The 26,302-nt window shown below is 38.2% G+C and overlaps 1 protein-coding gene across 2 annotated transcripts in view; it reads left to right on the top strand.

The window, feature by feature from the left end:
• LOC149820836 (transcription factor VOZ1-like) overlaps positions 1-22,285 on the top strand; it is a 31,661-nt gene extending 9,376 nt beyond the window's left edge. For both annotated transcript variants that reach the window (XM_089982597.1, XM_089982596.1), the window contains exons 3-4: positions 20,772-21,288; positions 21,397-22,285. In XM_089982597.1, coding sequence (XP_089838723.1) covers positions 20,772-21,288; positions 21,397-21,947 — 1,068 coding nt within the window. In that variant the 3' untranslated portion in view covers positions 21,948-22,285. The remainder of the gene's footprint in view (positions 1-20,771; positions 21,289-21,396) is intronic.
• Positions 22,286-26,302: the final 4,017 nt, after the last annotated feature.

The raw sequence follows: 26,302 nt of genomic DNA, 5'->3' as shown, positions 1-26,302 counted from the left end.
GGTTGGATATCTAACAACGTTAACATCACGCACCTCTTATTCACAGATGATATTTTGGTGTTTGGGGAGGCGATGTAAGAGAATATGTGGGCGATGCAGTTGATTTTCAGATGCTTTGGAGATATTTTAGGTTTGCAGTTGAATGGGGCCAAGAGTCAAGTCTTGGTACTTAATGACACCTCGGGTGAGTTACAAGATAAGGCCTCCATTATTTTTTATTGTGGAGTTGGTTCTCTCCCTTTGAACTACCTAGGCCTGCCCCTTCACTTAGGGGTTTCACAGGAATTGCATTGGAGTGGAGTGGAGGATCACATTAGAGCACAAACCCAATCTTATGCGGTGAGGCTTTTATCTAAAGCTTGTCACATTAATCTGGTGCGTTTTAATATCTCTTCTATGGTTTTGCACTTTTTGCAGATTTTTAAGATCTTTAAAAAAGTTGAGAAGAGATTTGTTTCTTCTCTTTTCCAAAAATTCATTTCGAAGGAGAATTTGGATGCTAAAGCTAATTCACTGGTGAGCTGAAAGGTTATGGCCCAACCGTTGGAGATGGATGGTTTGGGGCTGCGTCACCTTGAACGTTTTAATAAGTCACTCATTGCAAGGTGGTTATGGCTTATTTGTAAGAAAGAGGGGCTTTTATACTTAGTTTTTTTTGAGAAATATGGCCTATCGAATTGGCCATGGAACTGGACGGAAACCCATCGCTATGTTAAAATGTAATATAGATATATATAATAATAATATATTATTATTATATATATTTATTTTTTTTATTTTTTATTTTCTTATAATTTATTGTACAATAAATATTATCTAGTTCGTATCAAACTAGATAATATCTAGTTTGATTAAGTTCCACTAACCAAATACTAGTTGTTGGAACTAGTCCAACAACTAGTCCTGTTACGACAATGAAGCCGTACATGATACTTCAAGTACAAGGTTTTGATGATGAACAAGTGAATCAACTGCATTTCAGCTAAGGCAATGAAGAAAGATGACAATCATTGAAGAATTCGATGAAGAATCTTTGAAGACTAGTGTGCAAATGTTAAAATTCATTAAAAGTCTTAGATTCTTGTAAGAGCCTTACTTAGAGTGCATATTTAGGTTGCATTTCACCTAAAAAGTCTTTAGAAAAACTTTTCTAAAAGAACCCTTCATGAAAATCTTTTTAGAAAACTCTTTATTTAATTTTTCGTGTTTATTAGTCGACCAATAGACTCACCAGTCGACTAATCCTTTCGCGCCAAATTTTCTAAACAAAATGTCATTTTTGTCAAATTAGTCGACCGAAGGTTTTATCAGTCGATCAGACAGAATGTCTATTTTCTAAAAATTTAGCAGCAGTCGACTAATGATTTTATCAGTCGACTGGACAAAACATGTATTTTCAAAAAAATTTAGCAGCAGTCGACTGAAAGGTTTTTCAGTCTAGTGATGATATTATCAGTCGACTAATTTTTTCTCTAATCGACTAAGTTTCAAAACTTCAGATTTTCAAACGGCTTGATAAACATATTAGTCGACCGACGATAATTGTCAGTCTACTAATAGCTAATTATCAGTCGACTAACTACTGTTCCAGTCCACTAATTTTGCCGTTTTTCCTGAAACTTTTAAAAGGTGTGTCTTTTCATTTTTCAAACGTTTTGATCGTTCAAAATGGACTGTTTTGACACCCTTTCATACCCTCAACGTATGAAATCTTTCAACTATAAATATGAGTGCATTCTATATTCAAAATCAATCAATTTGAATGCAATTACAATGAATTACTCTTTGCTTTTTACTCATATTCAGTTTCTCACTCACTTGATATTTTTCACTTCAGTTTTTCACTCAAATTCCTTTGAGAGACAGTGAATTCGTGAGTAGAGTATTCCAACAACCTCAAAAGCCAATTACATCTCATTTGCATTCATAAGAAGGGCTCGTAGGTTGTTTTGTAAGTTGTTACTTATTTCTTTTTTCTGTAAAAGGAAGGACTCCTTGGTTTAAAGGCGTTGTTTGCTTTCAGTAGGTGTGTTACTGAAAGTGAGACCGGATTTGGTTTGTATGATCTTATAGTTACACAAGGTTGATAGTGAAAATCTCAAGCGGGTTTTGCTTGGGGACTGGATGTAGGTCGGGAAAGACCGAACCAAGATAAATTCTTGTGTTCTTTGTGTGATTGCTTTGTGAATTTTCAAAATCCGTCAAAATTCCAAAGACGATATTTAAAAGCACTATTCACCCCCCCTCTAGTGCTCGTTGCTTCGATCCTACTGCACTTTCATTTGGTATCAGAGTAGGTTAGCTATTATTTTGATTTGACCATCATCTAGCGTGACAACAACATCATCTCAGCACAAAGAAGGATGCTCCTTTGTTCGTCCTCCTCTCTTCGACGAAACAAACTATGGATACTGGAAAGTGAGAATGACAATATTCTTACAATCCATGGATCTCGAAATTTGGAAAGTTTCAGAAAAGTACCAAATGCCATCAACTGATTTCAGTCAATGAACCGATGAAGAAAAGAAGACTGCTTCACTTAATGACAAAGCTATGAATGCATTGTATTGTGCCGTTGACAAGGTAGAGTTCAATCGTATCTCTCAATGCTCTACAACAAATGAAATCTGGCATACTCTTCTCGTGACTCACGAAGGTACGTCAAAGGTAAAGGAATCTAAAATCGCTTCTTTAGTTCATAAATTTGAATTGTTTAAAATGAAGCAAAATGAATCTATATTGGACATGGTAACAAGAATGACCGATATCACTAACACTCTAAAATCTCTTGAAAAAGAATATTCACAAGTGGATTTAGTCAAAAAAATCCTAAGGTGTTTAACTCCTGAATGAGAGAGAAAAACCACAGCTATTGAGGAAGCAAATGATTTAAACACTCTCAATCTTGAAGATTTGGTTGGTAACTTAATGGCATATGAAGTCCAACTTCAAGACAGACAAGAAGAAGAACCCAAGAAGAAATCTCTTGCTTTTAAGGCTACTTCTGATTCTGAAAATTCAGAAGAAGATGAAGATATTGCTCTCATCATAAGGCAATTCAAAAGATTCATCAAAAAGGGAAGATTTCAAAGAAAGGTAAATAAAGCGGATTCTTCCAGTCCAAATGAAGTCAAGTGCTTTAACTGCAAAAAGACAAGACACATCAAGAAAGATTGTCCTTTTCTCAAAATCAAGCCTAAGGACCAATTCAAAAAGAAAAAGACATTTCAAGCATGTTGGGATGATAGTGACTCCTCTTCCGATGAAGAATAAAATGAAGAAGTCGCCAACATGTGTTTTGTAGCACAAGAAGACTCGGTAAGTCAATTTGAGTATGATGATTTATTAGAAGCATTTAATGATTTATATGCTAAATTTAAGAGTCTAAGTTCTAAAAACAAAGAGTTAAAAACTGAAAATTCAACTTTTGACTCTCAAAACAAAGTGTTACTTCAAGAGATAGAAGATCTAGAGAAAGAAAACTCTTGTCAAGCATTTGAGATAAAAGAAATTGGAATTAGAACCAATCTCTTACAAAAAGAAATAACTAGTCTAAAAGAAAAATCAAATGATCTTCTTTCTATAGTGACCAAATTCACAAATGGACAAGAGAATCTAGAAAGACTTCTTGGTTCTCAAAGATGCTCGGTTAATAAAACTGGATTGGGATATAGCTTCTTTGATACTCAAAATAGACCAAACTATGTGGTGAAGAATCAAAGACAATATTCTCAACCATTTGTTCAAAGAACTAAATTTTCTAGTTATAATAGAAATACATCTAATCATGGAACTTATAATGCTTATAAGCCTAGACATGATTACTCTAGAAATGCTAAATCTTTTTATAGAAAGAATATTTATTATCAAAGGAAACCAAAATCCAAATGGATATGGGTTCCTAAGACTAACTTTTATGAACCCCAAAATAGAAAGGGGTCAAATGCTTTGTCTTCTAATTTTGTTGTAGGTACACAAAATAAAGAGCAAATGGATATTGGACAGCGGTTGTTCCAAACATATGACTGGAAGGCTGGAGTTATTTTCCACCCTTCAAAGTAAGGATGGAGGAACCGTCACCTTTGGTGACAATAACAAGGGAAAAGTAATCGGTATCGGTAACATTGGTAATCCAAAATTTTCCTTGATAGAAAATGTTCTTTTAGTAGATGGTTTAATGCATAATTTATTATCCATTAGTCAATTATGTAATAAAGGTTTTATTGTTTCTTTTGAACATGATTTATGCTTAATTTCTGATTTTCAATCTAAAAAGATCATTTTTAAAGGTAAAAGAAGGAACAATGTATATGAACTTTATCTAGATGAGTTACCCACTTTTAATGAAAAATGTCTTATTGTTTCAAATGAAATTCAATGGTTATGGCACAAGAAACTTGGATATGTTAACTTTAAAATTATTTCCAAGTTATCCAAGAATGATCTTGTTAGAGGTCTACCTAGAATACCATATAAGAAGGATCACTTATGTGATGCTTGCCAAATGGTTAAACAAATCAAGAGTTCTTTTAAAGCAAAAGATATAGTTTCAATAAAACGTCCTCTTGAACTTTTACATTTAGATCTATTTGGACCATCTAGAATTCAAAGTTTGAATGGTAGCAAGTATGCTTTTGTTATAGTAGATGATTATTCTCGATTTACATGAGTAATTTTTCTAAAAAGCAAAAATGATGTTTTTTCTGAATTTTCCAAACTTTGTAGAAGAATTACAAATGAAAAATCTATATCTATTATTAAAATTCGTAGTGATCGTGGTGGTGAATTTGAAAATAAATCTTTTCTAAAGTATTGTGATTTACATGGTATATCTCACAACTTTGCTTTTCCTAGAGCGGCTCCACAAAATGGAGTTGTTGAAAGAAAGAATAGAACTTTGCAAGAATGTGCTAGAACCATGCTTCAAGATAAAAATTTACCAAAATACTTTTGGGCTGAAGCAATAAATACAATATGTTATGTTTTAAATCGTGTTCTTATTCGACCAATTTTACATAAAACATGTTTTGAATTGTATTATAATCGTATACCAAAGATCTCATATTTCAAAATTTTTGGTAGTAAATGCTTCTTGTTAAATACCAAAGATAATCTTGATAAGTTTAATTCAAAATCAGATGAATCAATATTTCTTGGATATTCTTTTAGAAGTAAAGCTTATCATATTTTTAATAAAAGAACATCTTGCATTTGATGAGAATTGTGAGCAGGTTATTCCTCTAAGCGAAGGAGAAGAAGTAATACTTCAAGAAGAACCTTTGATAGAGAGTACTTCTCAAGAAAATGTTCTTCTTCAACCGGTTTGGAAAGAAGTTCCCAATCATCCACATGAACAAGTTATTGGAGAAATAAAGAGTGGTGTCCAAAGTAGAAGGCAATTGCAATATATTGCAAATATTGCAAATATTGCTCTCATATCTAAAATAGAACCAAAGAATATCAATGATGCTTGTGATGATGAATTTTGGCTTTTGGCCATGTCTGAAGAACTTAACCAATTTACTAGGAATAATGTATGAGATCTAGTTGATAGACCAAAGGATCATCCAGTAATTGGAACAAGATGAGTTTTCCGAAATAAGCTGGACGAAAATGGTGAAGTCATTCAAAACAAAGCAAGACTAGTAGCACAAGGCTATAATAAAAAAGAAGACATAGATTTTGATGAAACCTATGCAACCAATGGCTCGATTGGAGTCAATTCGAATGATGCTTGCTTTTGCTAGCTACATGAATTTTAAGTTATATCAAATTGATGTTAAGAGTGCATTCTTAAATGGACACATCAATGAAGAAGTTTATGTAGAGCAACCTCCAGGCTTTGAAAATGAGAAATATCCAGAAAAAGTCTATAAATTAAAAATAGCTTTGTACGGACTTAAACAAGCACCAAGAGCGTGGTATGAAAGACTACGAAATTTTCTTAAACAATCTGTTTTTTTCATTGGTCGGGTAGACTCCATTTTATTTATTAAAAATCTTAATTCAGATATTCTTATTGTGCAAATTTATGTTGATGACATAATATTTGGTTCTACTAATGATTCTCTTTGTAAAGAGTTTGCTAAAGCTATGCAGGAAGAGTTTGAAATGAGTTTGATGGGCGAATTAAACTACTTCATTGGACTTCAAATAAAGCAAACTGAAGAAGAAATCTTCATCAACCAAGCTAAGTATACAAAAGAAATTCTCAAGAGATTTGGGATGGACTCATCGAAATCAAGAAGAAATCCTATGAGTACAACTACTTCTCTTGATAAAGATGAAAATAATAAAAATGTAGATACTAAGCTCTATAGAGGTATGATCAGATCTCTATTATACTTAACTGCTAGTCGACCTGATATAATGTTTAGTGTTTGTATGTGTACTAGATTTCAAGCTAATCCAAAGGAATCTCATTTAACTGCAGTAAAACAAATTCTTCGTTACTTGAAAGATACTTCAGATTTTGGTTTGTTTTACCCAAAATCATCTTCCTTTGATTTAGTTTCATATAATGATGTAGATTTTGCAGGAAGTAAATCTGATCGCAAGAGTACTAGCGGAACTTGTGATTTCTTAGGAAATTCCTTAGTCTCTTGGTTTAGTAAAAAACAAAATTCAGTGTCACTCTCAACAACTGAAGCAGAATATATAGCAGCTAGTTTAGCGTGTTCACAAGTACTATGGATGAAACAGACCTTAAAAGATTTTGGTTTGAATTACTCTACAACAACTATTTATTGTGATAACACTAGTGCTATAAATCTTTCGAAAAATCCTGTTCAACACTCAAGGACTAAGCATATTGAAGTTAGACATCATTTCTTAAGAGATCATGTGTTAAAAGGAGACATTTCGTTAAATTTTATTTCCGCTAATGAACAACATGCTGATATCTTCACTAAACCACTTAAAAATGAAGATTTTATGAGAATTAGGAGAGAACTAGGCATTTGCTCATTTTTAAATTTTATAAAATGCTAATTTTTTGAACAAAATCTCAAAATCGCACCATATTAGTCGACTGATGTTTTAAAATTTTTTTACTGAAGGAATTGCACCTTATTAGTCGATCGATAAAATTCTAGTCGACTGATATTTTTTAAAATTTCAACTGAAGGGACCCGATACCCCTTAGATTTTTTTTAACACCCTTTTTTTTTTAAAGGGCACCGTTTCATTTTTACGCCCATTCATTTTCCCTTTTCCTAAACAAAACCCTCTCTCTCTCTTTTCTGTATCTTCCGAAAATCCCTCAGAGTGCCGGTCAAACCCCTCCTCGCCGGAATCTTCTTGCCGTGACAGGGTGCCTCTTCAGTCTTCGCCGGAATCCTCTTGTGGCAGCCTCCTCTCACCTGCCGTCAGCCACTGCGTCATCCTCTATTTCTGTAACAGACGAACTCCTCTTCGCCTCATCACTCTTGCCTAAAATCCGTGGAAAATTGACATCCCTTTTCGGTGGGTTGTTACTGTCGATTGTTTTGGCCACTACCAACGATCTTGATCGTAGAAGGCACAACGTTCACTTTACACAAAGTGTTTCTGTTGCATTGGTTCTCCGCCACGACATCGGACAACATCTTCCTCCCCGCCGGACGTCATTTTTAAAGCATTTGAAAGCCAACATCAACACCATCTCCAACTGTTCCTCTCAACGACTGTGTTGACCAATCACTCTCTGCAACTGCGAATTTTTTTTGACAGGTGAATTTGTTTCGTTCCTTATCAACCATGTCTCGTCAGAAGACCGCATCCGCACAAGGTTCTTCTCCAACTACACCACAAGCACGTCATGGATTTTCTTTCAGACTACTCAGAAATCCTCTTTTATATGATACTTTTGGATCGATTTCTGCACTTCCTATTTTACCAGGCCGAAATGTCCTGTTTCACCTATTTTCTCGTTACAAAATCAGAGAATTATTCTCAGGCATTTCCCACCTTTTTGACACCAGTGCAGACCCCCTTCATTATCCTTTACTGATCCACTTGTTTTACACAAATTTACAAATTGATCATGAAACTGAATTTCTTTCCTCTCTTGTTCGCGATGTTGAAATTGAGTTTGATTCTAAACTGCTTGGACAAATCCTAGATATTCCACTTTCAGAAACTCTTTTCAATACTATTGAACTTAATGATGATTTTTTTTTTGAACAAATTCTTCTTCCCGGTGCATCTCATTGTCCTCTTTTCAAAAATACCAATCTTCAAACTCGTGCACGCATTGCTGGACGAATTCTTGCCCACAATGTTCTACCTAAAACTGGATCTTTTGATTACTATTCCACAGTTCTCTCTACGACTCTTTATGTCTTATTTAGAAATATTTTTGTAAATTGGGCCAACGTATATTTTACTAATTTGTGGAAACAAAAACCTTTTCTTCCGTATGGATGTCTTCTTACTCGTATTTTCAGATATTTCAAAGTACCCTTAACCAATGAAAAATATATTGAACAAAAGGAGTTCTTTGATCAAACTATTTTTAAACGTATGAAAATCAAATATCTGCCTCCTTTAAACTTTGATCAAACTGAACCATCTGAACCATCAATTTCTGAACCCTCACCATCTTCTGTGACACCTTCATCTCAAGCAAAACAAAAAAAATTCTCTACTAGTCAAGACAATGATGAATTTTTGCAGCGAATGGAAGCTTTGGAGCTGTATCAACACACTTTTCGTGAAGATGTGACTCACCAACTTTCTTCAATTAAGAAAGATATTGCTGAACTCAAGGAGATGATCAAGCAACACTTCACTTGATCTTTGTTTACTGTCCTTACTGAACTTTGATACTTTATGGGTTGTAATATTTTGAACTTGAATTTGCATTTTGCTTATGCTTTGTCTGCCCTTACTCTTTTTGCTTATGACAAAAAAGGGAGAAAAAGATAGAACTTGCAGGAGAAAAAGATAGGACTTGCATGAGACAAAGGACAAACATGGAAATTGCATATTGCATCATGTGAATGCCTTGAAAATTGCATTCTTTGAAAAAGCTTTATAAATGCATGAAGTAATGATGGAAATGCAAACCAATCAATATGTGATATATGTGCTTTGAATGTACTAACTTTTAATGTTTTGCAGCATATTGATAAGGGGAGTAAAATCTCCATCTATGCATCTACATGCTTCATCTTTGATTAGTTTGTCATCATAAAAAAGGGAGAGATTGTTATGACAATGAAGCCGTATATGATACTTCAAGTACAAGGTTTTGTTGATGAACAAGTTAATCAACTGCATTTCAGTTAAGGCAATGAAGAAAGATGACAATCATTGAAGAATTCGATGAAGAATCTTTGAAGACTAGTGTGCAAATGTTAAAATTCATTAAAAGTCTTAGATTCTTGTAAGAGACTTACTTAGAGTGCATATTTAGGTTGCATTTCACCTAAAAAGTCTTTAGAAAAACTTTTCTAAAAGAACCCTTCATGAAAATCTTTTTAGAAAACTCTTTATTTAATTTTTCGTGTTTATTAGTTGACCAATAGACTCACCAGTCGACTAATCCTTTCGCGCCAATTTTTCTAAACAAAATGTCATTTTTGTCAAATTAGTCGACCGAAGGTTTTATCAGTCGATCAGACAGAATGTCTATTTTCTAAAAATTTAGCAGCAGTCGACTAATGATTTTATCAGTCGACTGGACAAAACATGTATTTTCAGAAAAATTTAGCAGCAGTCGACTGAAAGGTTTTTCAGTCTAGTGATGATATTATCAGTCGACTAATTTTTTCTCTAATCGACTAAGTTTCAAAACTTCAGATTTTCAAACGGCTTGATAAACATATTAGTCGACCGACGATAACTGTCAGTCTACTAATAGCTAATTATCAGTCGACTAATTTTGCCGTTTTTCCTGAAACTTTTAAAAGGTGTGTCTTTTCATTTTTCAAACGTTTTGATCGTTCAAAATGGACTGTTTTGACACCCTTTCATACCCTCAACGTATGAAATCTTTCAACTATAAATATGGGTGCATTCTATATTCAAAATCAATCAATTTGAATGCAATTACAATGAATTACTCTTTGCTTTTTACTCATATTCAGTTTCTCACTCACTTGATATTTTTCACTTCAGTTTTTCACTCAAATTCCTTTGAGAGACAGTGAATTCGTGAGTAGAGTATTCCAACAACCTCAAAAGCCAATTACATCTCATTTGCATTCATAAGAAGGGCTCGTAGGTTGTTTTGTAAGTTGTTACTTATTTCTTTTTTCTGTAAAAGGAAGGACTCCTTGGTTTAAAGGCGTTGTTTGCTTTCAGTAGGTGTGTTACTGAAAGTGAGACCGGATTTGGTTTGTATGATCTTGTAGTTACACAAGGTTGATAGTGAAAATCTCAAGCGGGTTTTGCTTGGGGACTGGATGTAGGTCGGGAAAGACCGAACCAAGATAAATTCTTGTGTTCTTTGTGTGATTGCTTTGTGAATTTTCAAAATCCGTCAAAATTCCAAAGACGATATTTAAAAGCACTATTCACCCCCCCTTTAGTGCTCGTTGCCTCGATCCTACCGTACTTTCAAGTCCAATAGATAGAAGGGAGAGCTCTTTATGAGCTCTCCCATTAGCTCTTGTATAAATAGGGGTGCAACCCCCTTGTAAACTTCACTTCTTGTAATGCTTTTCAAGCATCCTTTTTACATAAATAAAATTATTTATTTATGTATGTGTTGTTCCTATTTTACCCTTTTTAAGGGCTTTGCTTAAAGTGTCTTTTAGACACTTCGTTCGATCATTCCAAGGACGTTCGTGGAAGACCACTATTTCATTACAACTTTTACATGGTATCAGAGCTACGGGAATATTAGATCTTGGAGAAAAGCTGCATCGGTTTTCGTGTCCTTTGCAAAAGTGTTTCGCCGCTTGAAGGGAAGTGTTTTATCACTTCATTTGAATAGCTCCCACATCTTGTATCCCTTTTCTTTTTCATTCTTTTATTGTTCTTCTCTTCTATCCCTATTCTTTCTCTCCCCTTGTAATCGATGGATGACAATGATAAAGTCACCATCATTCCCGTGAAGTTAAGTGATACGAATTATGTAACATGGGCTTCTATCATGAAGCACCATATATGGGAAAAAGGTTTATGGGGGATTGTGGATGGTTTCGATTCGGAACCTAAACAATCTCTTACCAAAAAAGAGGGAGATAAAGAGGTTCCTCTATCGGAAGAAGAGAAAATCAAAGCCCTAGCCTCTCATGAGAAAAAATGAAAAGAGTGAAGAATGGCTCATGCAAAAATAATGTCATGACTTATCAATAGCATTGACATTAAAAAATGTCCAAGCCTTGCCAAATTTGATCATGTCGATAAGGCATGTGAATACCTTAAAAATATGTATTCCCTTAAAGATATTGTATATGTGTGCAACCTCCAAGAAAAGGTTCGAATAATGACTCAAGGTGATAAAACGATTCATTAATATTACAATGGGTTGTCAGAACTTTCTCTCTTAGAACCAAGTGGCATTGTGCCGAAGACATTGAGCTTCGATAAAATCAACTTGATGCTGAACACTTTTACCAATTTATAACTGGGTTAAGGCCGGAATTTGAAACCACCAAATCGGCCCTCCTTCACCGAGGAAAGATTCCCTCCATTATTGAAACTATTGAAGAACTAACAATGGAGGAAAATCGTCTTCGAAAGATTCCTTTAAAACTGATGATGATTCCGTCCTAGCTGTATCTAGGCCTGAGAATCACACTCGCACTTACAAGCCACCTCATTTTGGGAGGCAAAATGGCGAGTTTGATAAAAGAAAGGTGATTTGTCATCAGTGTCATGAACCGGGGCATTATAGGCCTCAATATCCAAAATTAAAGAAAAGAGATGAAAAGAAGGTTGCATCAGTTGAAGAATCAAAAGATGAAGATGCACCTGTTTCTATGGCTCAACTTATGGAGATCTTTCAGCCTCTTCTTCAAGGGGTCTCTTCTTCCGTTGAAGCCTCAACTGGAGCGGCAGTTGCATTTGTTTCCGGTCCAGGTAACTTTCCTTGGCTTTTAGATTCTGGTGCCTCATTTCATATGACCCCACATTATAAATGCTTATCCGAATGTCTTAAAAATAACTCAAGTATTTCAAAAGTCTTTACAGCAGATGAAACATCTCTTGAAATAAAGGGAATTGAGTGTTTTGAAAAACACAAAACTTTTTGTATTTCAGAAGTTAGATATATCCCAAAACTTAATTTGAATCTCTTATCTGTTTCTCAAAGTTCTGATTATGGATGTAATATATCCTTCTCTTCTGATGGTTGTTGGATACATGATCTCTAGTCAGGGAAGCTGATTGGGGAAGGCCATAGAGAAAGAGGACTATATTACATGGATTTTTTGGAGCTACCCAAGAATGTTTTTTGCTTAAATGTTCAGAAATTGGAAACAGACTTATGGCACAAAAGACTTGGCCATCCTCATATGTCTAAAATCCAATATTTTCAAAATTTGGGAAAGTTTTGTAAATCTGAAAATTTTGCTTGTAAAGACTGCATTCTTGAAAAAATGAAAAGATTACCTTTCTCTAGTAGAACTTTTGTCTCTTCAAAACCACTTGAGTTAATACATTCGGATGTTTGGGGACCCGCACCAATAATTTCTGTTAAAATATATATATATATACATATACTTATATATATACATTCGTATATATACAAGTATATGTATACATATATGTATATATATACATATTCTAATTTATTGAAATACCCGATAGGGGTATTATTGTAATTCTGTCATTGTACCTTTCCTTTTCTTTTTTATCTTTTTCCTTTTTTCTTTTTCCTTTTTACTTTTTTGTCTTTTTATTTTTTCACTTTAGGATGACCACAAGGGGCCCCACTCTTGTAGTCGTTGGGGCCCCAACGGTCATATTTCTGACCGTTGGAGCTCCCAACGACTACAAGGGAGCCCCCTTGTAGTCTCTTCTTTAGAGCCTCCCTCCTCTATAAATAGAGGAGGTGTTCTCCTTCTCATGTATGGGTTTTATACACCTCTCTCTTCTCTTCTTCAATAATATCCAACTTATGACTTTAAGTCATTTCCATATTTGAGAGTTTTTGTGTGTGCACATTTGGTATTTGTGTTCTTGGCTTTAGTGGTCACTCTTTAAGAGTGACATTTGCTCTATTGATGCCAAGTTTCTTTCTCACCTAAAGATTGCACCGTGCAGGATCTCCAGTCAGGGAAGCTGATTGGGCAAGGCCATAGAAGGGGTGATCTCTATTTTATGGATTTTTTGACTCTTCCATCCAAGTCATCTTGCAATCTTGTAAAGGACAAAAGTATTGGAATTTGGCATGAGAGACTTGGTCATCCAAATTTTGTAAAAATGTCTCTTTTTCCTTTTTTGAACAATACTTGTAAAGCCAATCACATGACTTGTAAAGATTGCATTTTTGGGAAATCTAAAGCTATTCCATTTCCTCAAAGAAATTATTTCACCATTCGTCCTTTTGAACTTGTTCATTCCGATGTATGGGGACCTTCTCCTATTTTGTCCAAAGGAGGATTTTCGTACTATGTGGTCTTTATTGATGACTTCACTCGATTTACATGGATTTACTTCTTAAGTCGCAAATCCGAAGTTTTCTCCTTCTTTAAAGAATTCCATGCGATGGTTAAAAATCAATTTTTGGGAAACCTATCAATTCTTAGGTCCGACTCGGGAGGTGAATACATGTCCAATGAATTTCAAAACTATTTAAAAGAAAACAGAATTTGCCATCAACGTTCTTGTCCAAACACTTCGCAACAAAATGGTCTTGCAGAAAGAAAACAGACACATAATAGAAACCACAAGAACCTTATTGATCTAAAAAAATATTCCAAAATCTTTTTGGGCCGAAGCAGTCCTAACCTCAACGTATCTTATCAATAGAACTCCTTCATCTTCTTTAAAAAATCTTTCTCCATTTGAGAAACTTTTCAATATGTCTCCCGATTATAAAAGACTAAGAATTTTTGGATGTAAATGTTTTGTTTTAACTCGCAAAAATGATAAACTTTCTTCTAGAGCTATTGAATGCATTTTCTTGCGATATGGCGAAAAACAAAAAGGTTATCGGTGCTTTGACATATCAAATAATAAACTTTATATCTCAAAAGATGTCACATTCTTAGAAGAAGAAAATGTTTTTTCGCATAAACCAAATGAAGATATTGATTATTCCTTTTTATTTGACTTATTGCCTCAAGAAAAGGTCATTGATGATAATGTTGAATCTAGTGAATCGCTCATAGACGATACTTTTGAACCTCCTAATGATGACCAAAATTTACAAGAAAATGTACAAAGGCAAATACAAGTCTACTCTAGAAGAAATGAAAGTAATCCTCCTTGTGCCCTTGAAAAATTCTCTCAAAATGAGTCAACTGAAGAAACCTCTCAAAGAAGATCAAATCGTATTTCAAAAATACCAAATAGATTTGTATCTTATGATTCTTTTTCTCCAAATTTTCGGGCATGTCTGCTTGCTCTTCACTCTATACATGAACCAACTCATTATAATGATGCTAGACAATATGCTCATTGGAATGAAGCAATGAAACTGAAACTTAATGCACTTAAGAGGGCTCAAACTTGGGAAATCGTTGATCCACCCAATGGCAAGAAACCCATTGGATGCCGATGAATTTTTAAAGTTAAAACTAAGTGTGATGGATCTTTAGAAAGATATAAGGCCAGATTAGTGGCCAAGGGATATGCCCAAGAGTATGGGGTAAATTATGATGAAACCTTTGCCTCTGTTGCTCGAATGACTAGTGTTCGAGCTCTTATTGCAATAGCCTCTGCTAAAAAATGGCCAATTTTTCAACTAGATGTCAAAAATGCCTTTTTAAATGGAAATTTAAATGAAGAAGTTTACATGGAACCACCTCCGGGTATGAATTTAAATGGTAAAATTTTGAAATTAAAAAAGGCCTTATATGGACTTAAGCAAGCTCCGCTTGGTATGATAAGTTTAGTAATGTATTAATCAATTTAGGATTTACTTCTTGCTATACTGACACTGCTCTTTTTGTTAAGAAAACAGGTAATTTCATTATTATTCTTCTGTTATATGTTGATGATATGATCATCACTGGGGATGACAAAAAGGGGGTAAATGATGTGAAGTCTATGTTAAAAGAAACTTTTGATATGTCTGACCTTGGATTCATGAGATATTTTTTAGGAATTGAAGTAGCTTACTCCCCGCGAGGATACATTTTATCTCAGATGAAATTGGCAGCAGACGTTTGTACCAAATCTGGAATATCTGATGAAAAGCAAGTTGAGACTCCCGAAGTTATCAATGCAAAACTAAGACTTGAGGATGGTGTTCTTCTTGAGGATCTAACCCCCTACTGTCAATTAATTGGATCCCTTACCTATCTATCCATCACCCGTCCAGATATAGCTCATGTGGTTCATGCAGCAAGCCAGTTTCAGCATGCACCTACTTCGGTTCATATGGCAGCCGTAATGAGAATTGTGCGATACATCAAAAATACCATTTCCAAGGGACTCTTCTTATCCTCTTCCTCATCCCTTGAGTTAATTGCTTTTACTGATGCTGACTGGGGAAGAAATCCCAATGATCGTATCTCAACTACTGGTCTTTGCATTTTTTTATGTGAATCTCTCATTTCGTGGAGATGCAAAAAGCAGCAGAAGGTCTCACTATCATCCACTGAAGCTGAATATTGGGCCATGACAATGACAACTATGGAAATCGTATGGCTCATAAGTCTCCTTGGTGACATGGGCGTCCTCATTTCCTCTCCCACCAAGCTCTGCTGTGATAACAAAAGTGCCATATACATTGCAAGCAATCATACTTTTCACGAGCGGACCAAGCATATCGAAATGGATTGCCATTATGTTCGAGACGAATATCTCAGAGGAACTATCACGTTACCATACGTCACTTCAGAATATCAACTGGCTGACTTCTTCACCAAAGCGCTCCCAACTCCACGATTTATGTTTCTTCTTAGCAAACTTTCGGTCTTCTCCCCGTAAAGTTTGAGGGGGCATGTTAAATTATGTATATATAAATATATATATACATATACTTATATATATACATATGTATATATATAAGTATATATATACATATATGTATATATACATAATGTATTTCTTTTTCTATACAACCAAAAACCCGATAGGGGTGTTTTGGTAAAATACCATGTACTCTTTTATTTTTCTTTTTTCTTTCTTTTTCCCCTTTTTCTTTTTTTTTTTTATTTCTTATTTTTCCTTTTTGAAGGACCATAGGGGGCCCCACCCACCTAGTCGTTGGGGCCCCAACGATCATATTTATGACCGTTGGGGCTCCCAACGACTAGAAGGGAGCCCCCTTTAGGGTCCCTCCTTTAGCTCTCCTCTATAAATAGAGGAGGTTCTCACTTGTAATAACATGGGGTTCTCACCCTCTTCTTTCTTTCTTCAATAATATCCAACTTATGACTTTAAGTCATTTTCTCCTCTTGTGGGTTTTTTGTATACACTTTTAGTGTTTGTGCTCTTGGCTCTTGTAATAACTCTTAAAGAGTGTCTTTTGCTTTATTGGTGCTTCCACCCCTCTTCATTTCAAGGGGCACACACAAAAATAACGTACTTCTAAAACCTGTTCACAACCACATAGATAGAACTGCAATCGTGAGCTTTTGGCAAGCTCACGATGAAATCCATGGTTATGCACTCCCACAGACGACTTGGCAGGTCCTTGGTTTATGGGCTTATTTTGCTGGCAGATCAAGCAAGTCCGCACATAAGCGTCCATATCATCGCGCATCTGCGGCCAATAGAATGCATGTTCTAACAACGCCAAAGTTCTCTGTTGTTTGGTGACCCGCCAAGGTGGTATCATGGCACTTGTGCATTAAGTGCCTTCGTAGAGTATCTTGTCACGAAATATATTGACGATCTATCGATGCTCGACGTCATTTAGGTTTCGACTTTCAAATGCAATGGGATGTCCTTCCTTGAGCAACACTCCTCCAATTGCGAAGTCAGACGCGTTAGTCTGCACTTCAAATGACTGCTGACAATTTGGCAACCTTAACACTGGTTCTTCTGTCAGGGTGCACTTTAACTCATCAATTTTTTTTTGACATGCATTAGACCATAGCCATGGTCTGTCTTTCTTCAGCAGATCAGTGAGTGACGCATCGATCTGTGAATATCTCTTGATGAATTGCTGATAGTAATTTGCAAGTCCCAAGAAAGTATGTAATTTAGGAACCTTAGCAGGCGACTCTTAAGCTTGAATAGTTTCAATCTTCTTGTGATCCATTTTTAATGTGCCTCCTCCCACAATAGGTCTAAGGAAGTGCTTCTAACTAAATAGACACTTCTCCTGCTTGACGTACAACTCGTGTTCTTCAGAATCTGAAACATAATCTAAAGGTGTTGAATATGCTGCTCGATAGAGTCACTGTACACTACTATGTCATCCAAGTACACAACGACAAACTTATCAAGATGCAGGTAGAAAATTTTGTTCATCAGGATTGAGAAGGTTGCAGACGCATTTGTCAGTCTGAATGACATAACAAGGAATTCGAACGCCGCATATCACATTGCACACGTGGTTTTTGGTTCATTCCCTTCAACAACTCTGACTTGCCAATAGCCTGATCTCAGGTCTAACTTAGAGAAAACCTTTGCCTTTCCAAGCTGATCAAACAAGTCTGTGATCAAAGGAAGCAGATACTTGTTTTTCACAGTCATTTTATTCAATGCCTTGTAGTCTATGCACAGACGCTTCGGTCCATCGTGCTTTGCCTGAAATAGCACAGGAGCTCCAAAGGGAGGTTTGGATGGTTGAATGATTTCTGCTTTGAGCATGTCATCCAATTGCTTGCGTAATTCCTGCAACTCAAGAATTGCCATACAATAGGGAGCCATTGCGGGTGGCCGTGCACCCAACACTAACTCAATGTAGTGGTCTACCTCACGCTAGGAGGTAGTTTCTTCAGCTGTTCAACATGTATAACATCACCAAACTCCTTCAATACAGTCACTAAGGCCTTGGGATGTCAGCGGCTTCTCCCGCTTCATCTGTTGCACGAATCGTGACTAGAAAAGTCTCATCACCACTTTTCATGCTTCTTTAATTGAAGTGCAAACACCAAGCGCTTACAAGGCTTCACCGGTATCGCGGTAACAATGTAAGGTTGATTCTCACCCTCAAAGCTAACAACGTTAAGGTAAGGCATCAACACTGCCTTATTACTTCTCAAAAATTTCATCTCGAGGATGACTTTGAAATCATCCATAGGTACGATTGACAACGTGGTCCTTCCTGACCAGTTATGGATCTGCACTAGCGCATCACGAACAACACCGTAGATGGCCCTTGCTTCAGAGTTAACCGCTTTTATGCAGTTTTCCTTCTTTTCCCACTGCAATCCCAACCGTTCTGCCTTTTCATGCGAGATGAAATTATGCGTGACACCTGTGTCTACCAATGCCTTGGTGAGTCTTCCGTTGAGTATAAGTTTCAAGTATATCAATTCTTTGTATACGATCGGTTCTGCAGTAACAGTTACCTTCACTACATTCATCATCTGCATTGCCCCAACAGTTAGCGCCTCTGAAGGTTGATGAACTTCTTTTGAATGGCATTTGTAGCTCAGGGCACGCGATTATTTTCATTCCTGTTGGGATATGTATCGGCTCAATGATCATCGTGGCAGATATGACAATCACGACGATGGTAGTTGCCGCCCTAAAAGTTATTCCTATTCTGATGGTTATTATCTTGGCCCTCCTGTCGGCCTTGATTCTGCTAGTTTCCACGGCCAGCATTCTGTGCATTATCATTCTTTCGATTGTCTCTTCGATTATTATTGTTACGGTAATTTTCATGCTGTCTACTTTGAAATGTCGTGTTCCTATCAAGCTTAACAAGCTTTTTCGCAACAACAAGCATTGCAGCGAGAGTTAGAGGATCATGCTGAATGAGTTCTGTGGTTGCCCACCCTTGCAATCCGTGACTGAAGTAGAACAATTGATCTGCATCATCCATGTTTTTGATGTCCAACATTATCGAGGAAAATGCCTTGACCCTGTCTGCTTCAATGCCAACAACCTATTGCGGGATAATTTTTCTTAATTTCTGGGCAAAAAGTAGTCGCATAACTTTCTTGAGGTCCTCCTATGAGGCTATCGCGACCAGCCCACATCGAACATCATTTAAGCGACGTCTCCACCAAAGAGTTGCTTCATCCGCAAAGTACATTGTTGTGGTGCGCAGCCTATCCGTGTCTTCCTCTATCCTAGCAGCTTCAAGAAACTGCTCCATCTTATAAATAAAGTTCTCAAGGTCCCTCGAGTTCTGAGTGCCCTTATACTTTATGGGCTCAGGTAGCTTGAAACGCGATTTATCTACATACGCCGCAGCCCCACCAACTGGGATAGTCCTTAACTATCGCTCCAACTGATCATTCTTCCGTCAGACAACATCCATTTCTGCAGCCATAATGTTGAACCGACCCCGCAGATCATCTAACTTGGTGGCAAGGTCATCCACCGAATCCCCAAATCTAGTGGCAAGAATTTCCACAGTGTCTTTCACACTTTCTACTCCCATCTTGATCTCCTTGTTGAGATCCGTAAAAACAACACAAGTCTTATGGACCAACTTCTCTACATTGGTCACTGTCCCAGTCAACTCGGCAACATCAGGTGCAATAGCTGACACATGATCATCGGCCATGAAGTCTTCTTCGGGAGAAACTATACTGCTTGAAGGAGTTATGACATTTCTCTTCGGTACCACTGTCAATCCCAATGTCGACAAGACTCTGGTACCAACTTGTCATAGGCTTAGAAGCGAAGGCCCCCGCAATGTAGCTTCGGGTAATCACAAACACTGAAAGCAAGCCTTTTAAGCACACAAGCAACTCACAACACACGCGTAGGAGTGAAAGCAAAAGTACGCGCATGCACAAACACAAAGACAACAAAGAGGCAAAGATGCATAAAATTTCTTTTGTAACTTGTAAGCAGAGTACATAAAGAGGGGGAAAAAGGGGCCCAATACACGGGGTTCTTAAGCCAAAAGGTCATATCTGACACTGGAGAGTGCCGAAGAGGTATATGCATCATAAACAAAAAGGTGGAAACATGCCGGTCCGAAACACTTTTTGCCTCTTTAAGAAAGGAAAATTGAATGGATAACATGGTTTCCTATTCTCAATTTTGATTACTCTTTCTTTCACACCACAACCCAAAATGCCTCCATCCTACCTCTTTTTCTATTTTGATTATTTCTCTTTTTCCTGGTGTTTCTTTTTTACCTCTTGGAATTGAATCCTTCATATATCTCATTGTAAGGGTACCGTGCCCGTGTTGATCTGTGTAGAAGCTAGTATTCTTACTGGTACTTCATGGGTACGGGTTAGGCCAATTTCAAACCAGACCCGATCCAGATCTAACCCATTACCTATTATGTCAATTCATTTCATCCATTTATCATGTTTGTTTTCATCCACTCTTCTATTCTGTTTTTTGATGTACACACACATGCACACACACAATATTTTTCTTAAAAAGTAATACATGCTTACACATATTATAGTCATATTCCTGTGCACATACTTTTAGAAATTTACATGTACTTTAGGTACCCGCACCTGAATCCATATACGCACCCATACCTATGTGACAGGCTTGTAAGATAAAGTATAGCATGAAGTGTGTCCTGTTCTTCTATGTTTTATGTTCATGAGATCTTTCTATTCCTCCAGGGGCTTTATTTAAACCGGGTGTTGCCACAAGACCACAGTGTTGACAGGGTGAATAGACCTGAAAATGTTCTTTTTGAGAGTCTTCTGCATACTGTAGGTGATGGCCTAGAGACAAATTCTCTTATTCAGGGGAATCATTTCACCTTACATCATGAATTGACTCACAATTTCTGCCTTAGTTTTGCAATTGCAGAGGATGATGGTCTTCCAGAGACTGGTCCACAGAATGGAATGAGTCCACCACCTTCTGCTTTCTTGGGGCCAAGATGTGCTCTTTGGGATTGCCAGAGGCCAGCGAAGGGATCAGGATGGTGCCAAGACTATTGCAGTGACTTTCATGCAAACGTGGCCCTGAATGAAGGCCCACCTGGGATGACCCCTGTCCTGCGACCAGGAGGAATTGACCTAAAAGATGGACCATTATTCACATCTCTTAGTGCGAAAACAAATGGAAAAGCTGTTGGGATTCCAGTTTGTGAAGGAGCTGCAACTACCAAATCACCATGGAATGCTCCTGGTAGAGCTAGTGGCTTTTCCCTTTTCCAAGTATTTAGCATTTTTAAAATTCCACTTCTCCAACCAGTCATCTTGATAAAGTCCTCTTTTTTCTTTTCCCCTGGTGCAGAACTTTTTGATCTATTTGTTCTTGATGGAGAAGTTATCAGGGAGTGGTTGTTCTTCGATAAGCCCCGTCGAGCATTTGAGAGCGGTAATAGAAAACAACGATCTTTACCTGATTACAGTGGGCGTGGTTGGCATGAATCAAGAAAGCAGGTAATGAAAGAAATTGGTGGTTTGAAGAGGTCATATTACATGGATCCTCAGCCATCAACCCAGTTTGAGTGGCATCTCTATGAATATGAGATGAACAACTGTGACGCTGTTGCATTGTACCGTCTGGAACTAAAGCAAGTTGATGGAAAGAAAAACACAAAGGGAAAGGTAACTGACCCACCCATTGACCTAGAGCATCAGATTGGAAAATTAACTTCTGATTTGTCCACTGATGCTAAAGGGGCTGCCAAGAGCAAAACAAAATTGATTCAAAACAACAATGTAAGACATGCCTTTTTAGCTTCTAGTCAGATGGTTCAATTAAATGACAATTTTAGCTTTGGAGCAGCTCCACATTATAGTTATTTTCTTGACACTAACGGGTGTCATGGGGGTCAGTGATTCAGGATGATGTTCATGAATACCCATTTTCTGAGTAAGAACTTCCACTAAAGGTGCCCTAACCTTCTTCCTTCCAGCTCCTCACCAGCTGCCATAAACTGTGCTTATTGGTGTTTCAAATGTATAAAACACGAGAAACTTCTTTACGAGATATGTGTATGCTCTATGTTAAAGATCTTATACTTCGTGCCACCCATTTGGTTTATAAATTAAGTAATTTAGGCATTCTGGTGTACCTCTAGGTGATAACTGTTGATAGGTTTGACATGTACTATGCAGTTTCTCAATATTTTTGTGGATATTATTCAATTTTATATGGTAAGAACTTCTGTATATGATGTCATGGGTTTTGTTTTTCTCTTCTGATCTCTCAGTTTTAGCTTTTTACCTTCACAAAATTTAGTTATGCCATTGAAGCTGGTACACCTCTTTTGCCGATTGTGCTCATTATTTTTCACATGATGCATATTTAAAACTTGAAATTGTGTATTTGTCTTTTCTCAAATCAATTATAAAGTTTTGACGTTTTCAATTAGAAAAAGATCTCATGGACTAAATTATTTTGGTTGGGGAATTGGGAAGAAAAAAATTCAATGCTGACGTCCTTTTTTATTTTTCTACTTTGTTCTCATTTCATTGGGGATGCTGATCTGGTGTTTTTTTCTGTAGAATCCATGGCTGGCTTTTGTTTATTCATTTTAATTTTAATCACCAATAGCACTTTTGTTGTACTACTGCATCCTTGGCATCTACTGAAAGGAGATTTGTGTGTGTGCACGTGCGTGTGATAAAATTATCAAGGAAACATGACTCCTACTAAAGAACAATTTTAATTCAGTATGTGCTAACTTTATTCCTTGTGGAATCTAGTTTAGTGTGCTTTTTAGGACTTCCCACATCATATTTCCCTCACATGGGCCTTGCTAAACAATAGCGGTCCTGTGCTAGTATCATGTTTCTCCTGTGAAGTTTATTCAATTCGTGCAAAGTTCTAAATCCTCACCTTCTATGCCTTCAGTAGGTTGATGGTTTTCTTGGCATCCTGAAGCATGGTTTGATTAAAGGTTGGGCACTCGGTTCCCTTTAATACTTGTGATTGTAAAACCCACGTTAAAAAAAGGGGGGTTTCAGACCCGGGTTGGGGCCAGACCCGTTCCGGGCCCGTTAGGGTTGTAAAACCCGACGCAGGAGTGAGGGTTTTTAAAAAACCCTCTCCCCTGTGTGCCGCTCCCCCCCCCCCTAAGGGAAACCCTTGAGGGTTTCCCTGTTTATCGCCTCCCCCGTGCCTTTAAGAGCACACAAGGGGAGGGGATGCCTCACCTCCCTGCGTTCCTCCTCCCCTCCCTCTCGAGTCTCCTCTCTTCCGCTCTCGTTCTCTGTGCGTGACAGCACCAACGACTCCGATCGATGACGCCGGCTGATGTCGTCGATCCCCTCCCAGGTACGCCCTTCCCTTCTCCTCCTCTTCTTCTTCTGTTGCCGGAAGGCCGGCAGGAGGCCGTCAGCTCCCTGCCGTGCCTCCCCCTTCTCCTCCCCTCGCCTTCTGGTTCTCCTCCCTCTCTCTGTTGTCTTGCCGGGAGGCCGATGGCCCCTGCTGTGACCTCCCTCTCCCTCTGTTGGCTTGTCGGGAGGACGACAGGAGGTCAGCGGCCCCTGCCATGCCCTCCCACTCCCTCTGTGTCTGTCGGAGGGCCGGCAGGTGGCCGATGTGCCCCCCCCCTCCCCTGTCGTCTCCCTCTCGCTCTTATGGTTTGCCAGAGAGCCGGCAGGGGGGGTGGTGGCCCCTACGGCACCCTCCCTCTCCTGTTGGTTATTGGAGGGCCGATGGGAGGTCGGCAATCCCCTTGTCGTGCTTTCCTCCCTCTCTCTGTGTGCGGGAAGGGTCCGACAAGTGGCCTCTGCCGCCCCTCCCCCTCTCCTTTGGGGTCTGCTTGAGGGTCGGCAGGTGGCCGGTGGCCCCTGCCACCCTTGCCCTCTCCTTTGTGACCTGCCAGGGGGTCGGCAGGTGGATGGTGGTCCTTGCCGCCCTTTTCCCTCTCCTTTGATCTCCTCTATTGTCGGAGGGCCGGTAGGAGGCCAACAACCCCTGTCGTGCCCTCTCGCTCCCTCTGTGCCTACCAGAAGATCAACAAGGGACCGATGGCCCCTGTCACACCTTCCCCCTCTTCCTGGCTTTGTCGGGAGGTCGGCAGGAGGCTGGCGAGCCCCTGTCGCACCTTCCTCCTCTGTTCTCTGCGTTGTCGGGAGGCTGGCAGGAGGCCGACGGCCCCTGCCATGCTCTCCCTCTCTCTTCTTCACTCTATCTGTTGGGCAGGGCCCCCCTGCCATTCAATGTCCATCGGCAGGGACTGGGGCCTTTGCCATTTGAAGTCAGTTAGGCAGGGCCCGAGGCCCCTGCCATTCGAAGTCTGTCAGGCAGAGGCCTTGGCCGTTGCCACTCATCAGATTTTGTACGACAGGGTTCTCAACCTCTGCCGCTCATGCTTTTCGCCGACAGGGCAGGCCTTATCACTGCCCTTCTATTCATATTACAACTATGGCATAATAGCTTTCACACTTTTGCAGATTTACGCAACGCGTCTCGTTTGTGCTCTGCGGCCCGAGCCCCGTATCACCTACACTTGTAGGCACACACAACGACACAACATCCCAAGGTAGGGGAAAGTCGCACAAGGATTTTGGATGAATGAAATAAAGTATAAGGATTCTGAGATAGAATAATTGTTTTTTCATACATGCTTACATGAAGAATAATATAACTTGTGATTGCCTTTTTTGTGTTTCCTCGTTCCTATTCTTCTAAAATTACATGCTTGATGTATGCTATATGGGTAGACTCATTTCTATAATGATTCCTATTACTACATTTTTTGTACTTGCTCACTGTTGTGATTGCACTGTAGATGCTTTATTTGTTATTACATGTTAGATTTTGTTGCCGCCTTCAGGTAAACCTTGTAGGGTGTGCAGGTGCACGTACCATATTTCGTGCCTTTCAAAAAGGTGAGAAATTGGGTACATGCGCTAAAATCTCGAGAAGAGGATCGTCTTGGTGCAAGACCGACTTCTTGAGCATGAAATCTTGCCTTTAAAATGAATATTCCATTTGTGCATTGCTAGAGGCAACTAAAAGTACCCCGAGTCAGTTACTTAGAGGAAATGATGGGATCCACAATGATCCCAAGACTTGTCTGAAATTTTTTGTTTTGTAGTGATTGAGCATGCCAAGTATATTACTGATTCTATGAAATACTGTGATAGGTTATCCTTCGAGAAACCCACAAGTTGCTATTGTAGTCGTACCTTGAGACAAATACGGTATACACATTATGATAGATAGCATGAGAGGTCGTTGAATATCTCGAAGTGTGCAATGAGCACTTTGTTGAAATAAATGAAAATAATGATGTTCGCCTCCATAAGCCAATTGCTCAAAGAGCAATGCATGTCATATATGAAACAAATGAATTTCAACATATTAAGTGTTGCTCTCTCATCGTAGTTGTACCTTCAGACAAGTATGACCATACTTTTGGACAAGTACGTCACGTTGGTGTTACAATATTTGAATGATGAGGTTGTGACAACCTCGAAGTGTGCATATGACACAATACTGAAATCACATAAATGGTGACAACTCGTCTTCACAGGGAAGATGCTCGAGTGAGTCTACCAGACTGGAGCATGTAGAATGGGGCGACGATTAAGAAACCCTCATCGTACCCATTCGACCTTCACGGTTCATCAAGGGAGAGGATGAATGGTACAAAAACTTTGATGGACAAATTGTTAACAACCACTCCATGAACAAAAGACTCGGCTTTCCTAGTCATCGAAGTTATGGAAATTGGGATTACCATAAATTATCCTAGGTGGTAACTTTTAGGTACTTCTGCAGAAGTTGGATGCATCCATGGGCCACAAATGCCTTTGGGGATTTATTCTCTTGGTCACTGACCGTCCCCTTAGGAGCAGACTCAGTCAGCCATCCAGGTTAATGAAAAACACTTGACATAATAAACCCCCAGATCAGTCTCGGCTGTTTCTACGTTTTGCGTCTATGCGTACCCACAAACCAATTAATATCAGAACTTAAAGAATATCTCTTTCATAATACTTGTATATGATTGAGATTTGTACTGTTTTAAATGCTATTGGCATATTGTTTCAAGACAATAGATCTTTGCATATGTTGCACCTGCTAGAGTTTACATATTGTACTTGTTGCTTTTAATGTAATAAATTGCTTATCTCATGAATGTCCTGCTTTATTTTATTTTATATTGTCTATTTGTGCACCTACTAGTTTGTTATGAAACTGACCCATTTCATGGGCAGGTAATGAGTAGGACTTC

The sequence above is a fragment of the Nuphar pumila genome, chromosome 12 (genome assembly GCF_984573655.1).
Source record: "Nuphar pumila chromosome 12, dmNupPumi1.hap1.1, whole genome shotgun sequence".
Taxonomy (NCBI): Eukaryota; Viridiplantae; Streptophyta; class Magnoliopsida; order Nymphaeales; family Nymphaeaceae; genus Nuphar; species Nuphar pumila.
The sequence above is the reverse complement of the archived record's forward strand: the minus strand, read 5'-3'. Positions and strand labels throughout refer to the sequence as shown.